At 48.7% G+C, this 7723-nt stretch overlaps 1 protein-coding gene across 1 annotated transcript; it reads left to right on the plus strand.

Annotated features, from left to right (window-relative positions):
- Positions 1–4945: 4945 nt before the first annotated feature.
- Positions 4946–6658, plus strand: LOC124667666 (cytochrome P450 76M5-like). The gene is made up of 2 exons (XM_047204929.1): positions 4946–5827; positions 6041–6658. The coding sequence occupies exons 1-2, from the start codon at positions 4946–4948 to the stop codon at positions 6656–6658; spliced, it is 1500 nt and encodes a 499-aa protein (XP_047060885.1).
- The last annotated feature ends 1065 nt before the right edge of the window (positions 6659–7723 follow it).

Below are 7723 nucleotides of genomic sequence, written 5' to 3' on the forward strand. Positions count from 1 at the left end.
GGAATAGCCGATTATCTTCTTCTTCGGCAAAATGCCGAATTGGTCTCTCAAGACCGCGCCGATCCGATCTGCGGTGGAGGTAGTAGCAGCTGAGCTTTCATGGACCGGTGCAGGTGGCATACTTGGCTAGCCACGCTTGTTTCTCAGCTTCTGCTCCTAGACTCCCCGCTGCTGCAGTTGTTCTTCCTGCCGGAACAATTGCTCCTGCTCCGGCAATCCCTCCTGGCGGAGCCTGGATCGCCTGCGTCCAGTTGTTGCAGTCCGGCACAAACGTGCACACGTATCCGTGTGGGATTTCCTTGGGCGGGTCATGTAAGAATTGATAGTCGCCCGGATCACCCCCATCTTTGTAGACGACGTATGCCGGTGAACCTTGTTGCTGTGGAGCCGCCGTTGCGTACGGCAGAGGTGGCCTGGTGTGGAGTTGCATCTCTCCCTGGTGAGTCCCTAGAACAGGTCCTGAAGGGGAGTATCGACGCTCCATGATCTCTTGCACCACACGGAGCGCAACGCGCTCCAAAGTGTTCACCAGGCTCTCAGAGTGCCGATGCAGTGAATGGGCCACCACATAGTTGATCTCCTGTCGCAGGGCTCTGGTACGTTCCTCTGAAGGGAGAGACAGATCCACCCCTTCAAGGACGCCTTGTGGCGTGAATCCTTTGAATCTGATACAGTGCGAACGGGTCTTCTCAAAGGAGCCGATGAGTTCGGCTTCACAGATGGCTTTCAACTCGTCGTACTTTTTCTTGTGATCCGGAGGGAGTTCCTCGTACGTGATCTGTTCCTCTGCCATCTCGGATGCCGATGTTGACGTGGATGTTGCAGAAGAAGTCCCACCGGGCGTGCCAGAATGTGTTACCCTCCAAAACCCCCCGACGGGCTTTGGTTAAGCAACACGAAGAGCCGGGAAGCTCCTAGGGCCGCTTAGTGGATCCCCGGCACCTCGCGTCGTCCCGCAAATCTTCCGGCGCGCGTCCCGGCGGTTGCTAGGGCGTGCCACCTGACCTATACCCGGTCGGGAAGGTGTTAGTGCTTCGATTGTTCCCGCATGGTAGACACGTGCACATTAAATACGAGCCTTATCGGCTCTCAGGTTTCCTCGTGGATCGGCTCAAAGAGCCGATCGCCCCATGGTCCTTGATGGATTAGCAATGGCATGGGGATCCCGCTTGATCGAGGACAAAGCTAAAACGATCCACGACGGTTTAGGGTTTTCACCGCATAATCGGAACGTCCTACGTGCGATCGGGCCTAGCAGCTACGAGAGACGATGCAAACTATCCCTACGAGAGGCCTAAAAACCAACATGTGTTGATCCTCGGAACATCCCTCGCAGGGACGGTAAACAACGCCTAACGCACCACCGGATCGTCCGACCCCAGCATAAGGCCTAACTATGCAGATATTAAACTAATCCTTGCAGAAGCAAGGAGCAACTATAACGGATCGGATCTACTAAACATGATCAAGCAAGATGCTGCCCTTACGTCTAGATCGACGTAAGGGCAGCAAGGTGTCTAGGGACGGCATTGCCACGCAGATATGCACGTGAAAGCACCAATGCAAGCCCCTAAACACCTAAGGATAAATAGTACCGCTCGCCATCAACAAGGCTTCAGCACGAGCAGTACAAGGATAACGAATAAACTTACGCTGCCTAGATCGCAAGATGCGATCTAGGCAGCATGGTGCTTACCCGGAGAAACCCTCGTATGAAAGGGGTGGCGATGCGCCGAGATTGGTTTGTGTTGGTTGAACGATGATTGTCCTCCTTTTCCGATAACCCTAGATACATATTTATAGTCCAAGGGACTTTCTAATTGGGGCGTGCACCTAACCGTGCACGGGCCAGACTCTATCTCTTAATTCTAAATTACAATGCGATATAATATGTTACAGATACACGGGCAACTTGGCCCAAACTCTCAGCGCAAAGCCGCTTCGAAGATGCTCCATGTGTACGTCCTTCAAGCCCATCTTCACTTACGGCCCACCTCCTGATTTGGCCAAAATCGGGTGGTAACAGAGCTGTTTGACTGTTGCAGACAGAAGGGGTTCAGTGATAACTGGTTAATCTGGATAAAAAAAACAGTTGCTGAAGGGACACTCAGTGTCAAAGTCAATGATAAAGTGGGACCATATTTTGGCAGTCACAAAGGGGTCAGACAAGGTGATCCTTTTGCTCCTTTTCTCTTCAATATGGCAGCAAACAGTCTGGCCAAGATGGTGTCTGTGGCCCAAGAGAATGAACTTATTGTAGGGTTGGCTGACAACATCATTCCTAAAGGGATTGCCATGCTTCAATATGCTGATGACACAATTCTTCTGGTTCAAGATGATTTGGAACAAGCCAGAAATCTCAAGCTGCTGCTGTACCTCTTTGAAGCAATGTATGGACTGAAAATAAATTTTGATAAAAGTGAAGTTATGTTGATTCTTCATGATGATGACAAGATCCAGACTTATTCAGATTTGTTCAATTGCAAAAGTGGTACTTGGCCAATAAAGTACTTGGGTACTCCTATTTGTGCCAGGAGACCTACTGTTACTGAGATGAGCTTCTTGGGAGACAAGACAAAAAACAAAATGTGTGCTTGGGTAGGAAATAATATGTCCATTGGAGGTAGAATGATAAAAATTGGTGCTTGCTTATCCAGCACAGGTGTCTACCAGATGTCCATGAGATTGCTGCATAAAACAAATATAGAAGAGATGGATAAGCCTATCAGATCCTTCTTCTGGGCTGGCAGTGCTGATAAGAGAAAGTATCATTTTGTGAAATGGAGGTGGATCTGTAAACCAAAAAAGAAAGGTGGTTTGGGTTTGAAAGATCTTACTAAATTTAATATTAGCCTCATGTGTAAATGGTGGTGGAAAATCAAATCATCAGCCAGTCCTTGGAATGATTTCATGAACAGAAAGTATCTCAGAGGTGCTGGTGTTTTTTATTCAAAAAAAGACCAGGGGATTCCCCTCTGTGGACTGATATGCAGAAAATTAAAGATTTCTACTTAGCTGGCAGGAGAATGCAAGTGGGGAATGGAAGGCTGACAAGCTTTTGGCAGGATGCATGGTGTGGGAGTACACCTTTGAGAGAATCATTCCCTGAGATTTTTCACATTTGCAATGAACAAGAGATCACAGTGGCTGATGCTGCTGCACATGGGTGGAATTTCTCCTTCAGAAGGTATTTGTCTCCAGAGCTAGCTGTTCAAATACATGGCCTGCTAGGCATTGTGAGACAAATTAATCTCTCTCAAGATAAAGACAGGCCTGTTTGGAAATGGACTAAGAATGGGATTTTCTCTGTGAAATCCATGTACAATCATCTATGCAGGCATGGGGAAGATAGGTCCTTCAAACATCTGTGGAAAAGCAAAATTCCTCTGAAGATAAAAATCTGGCCGTGGTTAATCTGGCATAATGCAATTGCAACAAAAGACAATTTGTTGAAAAGGAACTGGAATGGGAGTGCCTCCTGTCAGTTCTGTCATCAAGATGAAACCATCTCACATTTATTCTTTGAGTGTGTTGCAGCGAAATATGTTTGGAGTACAGTTGCAGTGGCTGTTGGTGCAAATGTCAGGCCTGGGAACTTCACACAGTTCTTTGAATGGTTTCCTCGTTTTGTTCCTGCCAGCAGGAATGTTCAAATTACTGGCGTTGCAGCAATTTGCTGGGCAATCTGGAACTTCGCAACAGAGCTTGTTTTGATATGAAATTGATCAAATGCCCCAGTGAATTAATCAGCCTGTCTGTTGTCTTTATGAACTATTGGGCAGGTCTCCATAATGATGCTGATGAAACAAATATCAAGACTGGAGCCGATAATTTGCTGTGCCTGGCGACGGTGGCCACTACCTCATCATCAGCTGCTGGAAGAAGATATGGTCGAGGGACCTTGACAATCACTGATGCTGCGCCCGTTGGTCCCACAGGTGAAGAAGAAGAAGAGATGGAGAGTGACGATGCATGAAAGACCTCCTTTCCTGATGATACTTAAGATCCCCTGATGATGAAAAAGAAGTTGTGAAGCTTTTGATGACCTTTGGAGACATTCGAAGGATTATCTTGTTCGGTCCGTAGAAAACGTTATGCGGTTTAGCTTTTGATGTTTCTTGGTCTGTAAATATAACTTCTTATAAACGCTAGCATTAGGCGGCGCTCCCCCTTCCTGCCGTGATACTACTGATGTTTTTCGTTATCGCATGGTAATGAAAATCGATCTCTCCCCTGAGGGGGTGGTCGCTTGGAAAAAAAAGTTGCGACCTTTCATCGATCTTATGTCTAAGGTCTTTGTACGGCTATATGGTCTCCCTTTATGTTCATCTATCGCCCTTCACGTGAGAGAGAGTGTTGAACTAAATATATTACCAGCCCTTCTCCAACAGCCTGGACTTTTGGGTGAACTAGCTAATTTATCAATTCAATAAGCTCCAACTCAAGGTCACATCCCGACCCCGTCCATGGCTTCACGAATGTTCTTGACTTCGTAGTCTTGGCCTCAGCCATACCTACAATTAGTGGCGGAGCTAGAGAAGTGCAGACCAAAATGTTAGACTCAATAGTAATAGGATGCCAAACAAAGAAAATAATGTCTACTGCCCGGCATCCAGTGCACCTCTAAGCTACACTTGCATCTGTCACTCCTTACAGCTATACTCGTACGTATAAGGCATATTAAACAACTGGACATGTGCTCACACATGCTCACTAGTTTAGCAACGTGTTTGTGTCAGTAGCTCCACTATTGTTGGTGGTCATGGTCATGCTATACCTGCCCGTATTAACAAGTGTCTAAGGCGAAAGGTACTGGTATGTATGTATGCACATGCTCATAAATTAACACATTGTTTGTGGCAGGTGCTCCACTATATAACACCATATGCAACGTGAATCAATCTCACCAGCAGATCAGCTAGCCCTCTATCCATAGGGATCGAAAATGGAAGCTCCCTACATGCTATGGCTCGTCTACATTTCACTCGCCTCCTATGTGCTCTACAAGGTGTTCGTTGTAGGCAAAAACATAGCAACGAAGAGCAGGACCCGTCTGCCGCCGGGCCCGACTCCACTCCCTCTGCTGGGCAACATCTTCGACGTCCAAGGCGAGTTGCACCAGGCTCTTGCCAGGCTCGCCGGGGTACACGGCCCCATCATGTCCATCAAGCTCGGAGCCACCACCGCCATCGTCGCCTCCTCCGCCGCGTGCGCCCGTGACGTGCTGCAGAAGTACGACCACCTCCTCGCCGCGCGGTCCATCTCCGACGCCGCGCGGGCGATGGGGAACCACGACCGCTCCATCATATGGCTTCCGGGCAGCAGCCCGCTGTGGAAGCGCCTCCGGGCCGTCTCCACCAACCATCTCTTCTCGGCGCACGGCCTGGACGCGGGGCGGGCGGTGAGGGAGGCCAAGGTGAGGGAGCTGCTCGGCTGCATCCGCGGCCACGCAGGCGAGAGCGTGGAAGTCGGCCGCGTCGTGCTCTCCGGGCTGTTCAACGTCGTCTCCAACGTGCTCTTCTCGGAGGACGTGGGCGACCTGAGCTCCGGCCGGGCGCAGGAGCTTGAGACGCTCATCGACGACATGCTCGTGGAGTTCGCCAAGCCGAACCTGTCGGACCTCTTCCCGGCGCTCTCCGTTTTCGACTTGCAGGGCCGCCGTCGGCGCACCGCTGAACGTGTGAGGAGGTTCTTTGACTTCTTTGACCCCATTATCGCCCGTCGGATGAAGGCCGGAGGTGAGAAGAAAGCAGATTTCCTAGATGTGCTGCTCCAGCTTCACTCGGTCGATCAGCTCAGCATTGAGATAATCAAGTCCTTCCTTTTGGTACGTACTCTTGACAGACTATTTGTTTACAACTACTGTACTTTTATTCCACTCTTCACGATGATTTGTGAGAACTTGTACAATTGCAAATTATCGAAACTCAAACTGGTCTAGTTTCAAGGTATATATGCATGCTTTGCTAAATTCATGTTGGAGAATCTCTGGATGATTTAGTAAGAAAATTAACCCGAAAACAATCCGGTTGTGTTCCAGGATCTTTTTATCGCAGGGACAGAGACGAACTCTCTCTCCGTGGAGTGGACCATGGCGGAGCTGCTTCGGCACCCGGCCGCCATGTCAAAAGTTCGAGCCGAGTTGCAGCAAGTGCTGGGTTCAAAGCAGTATCCCGATGAATCGGACATCGGCCGGCTGCCCTACCTCCGTGCCGTGCTGATGGAGAGCATGCGGCTCCACCCGCCAAGCCCGCTCCTGATGCCGCACGAGGCCATGGCAGAAGGCGCCGAGGTCGGGGGCTTCGCGGTGCCCAAGGGCGCCATGGTGATCATCAACCTGTGCGCCGTCATGCGCGACCCTGCGGCATGGACGCAGCCTGACGAGTTTGTGCCGGAGCGGTTCATCGGAGTGGACATGGATTTCCGCGTCAAGGACCGGTTTGAGTTCATGCCGTTCGGGGCAGGACGAAGGGCCTGTCCTGGGATGCCCATGGCGACAAGGGTTGTGACCCTCATTCTCGCGTCACTCTTGCACAGGTTTCAGTGGAGGCTACCTGAGGGGATGAAGCCGTCCGAGGTGGACGTTAGGGACCGTTACAGGACATCTCTTAACATGGTTACGCCGCTCAAGGCTGTGCCGGTGACGCTATTCTCGTGATGCACTCCTATTCACGGTCGATCTCCTCCTTGGTTATGTGCGTAGCTCCTCTTGTGTTAGTTTGTGCATGTGATTTTTTTTGTATTAAAAATAACATATGGAGGCAGATGTTTAGGATCATCGGTGTACAGATGATCCATTAAGTCTTTATCGAGAAAACATGGGAGAAGTCATGCTGTTAGTAGTGGAATTGTGTTGAGTAATATGCAATGATTTGATATTTAAGTTGTGGTGCTATTCTTCTAGTGGTATCATGTGAACGTCGACTACATGATACTTCAATTTTATGGGCCTAGGGGAATGCATTGTGTATTTGGCTACTAATTGTGGGGTGGCGGGAGCGACAGAAACCCAAACTCCCGTTAGGAAACCGGTGCACGAGGGAGTGTAGGATTTCAAAGTTTAAGGATGTGGTTAGATTTATCTTAATTACTTTCTTGTAGTTGTGGATACTTACAAGAGGTATAATCACAAGTATGTATTATCCAAGTATGGGGTAGTGCATTAGCATAGGTTCACCCACACAACACTTACCAAACCATTGAATATTATTCATCTATGTGAAGCGAAAGCACTTGACATAATTCCCGTGTGTCCTCAGGAACGTTTGTTCATCATAAGTAAAACAACCGGCTTGCCCTTTGTTCTGAAAAGGATTGGGCCACTCGCTGCAATTATTATTACTGCATTTTATTTACTCGTACTTTATTTATCTGCAATACTAAATACCCCTGTAAACCGGTTTGCTAGTATTTACAGTGAATCCCCGACCAAAACTGCTCGTCAACACCTTCTGCTCCTCGTTGGGTCCGACACTCTTATTTATCGAAAGTACTACGATACACCCCCTATATTTGTGGGTCATCAAGACTATTTTCTGGCGCCGTTGCCGGGGAGTGAAGCGCTATTGAAGAGTGAAATTGGTAAAGGTAACTTTTACTGTAAGTGCTGTTTTTATTTCTGTCTGCTACTGCTTTATTTCATTATGGAGGCATCTCCGTTTGACTCTCTATTTGGAATTACTACTACCGCTGTTACGGTAGTAGATGAACCACCACGTGCTCA

This window comes from Lolium rigidum, chromosome 1 (assembly GCF_022539505.1).
Source record: "Lolium rigidum isolate FL_2022 chromosome 1, APGP_CSIRO_Lrig_0.1, whole genome shotgun sequence".
NCBI lineage: Eukaryota > Viridiplantae > Streptophyta > Magnoliopsida > Poales > Poaceae > Lolium > Lolium rigidum.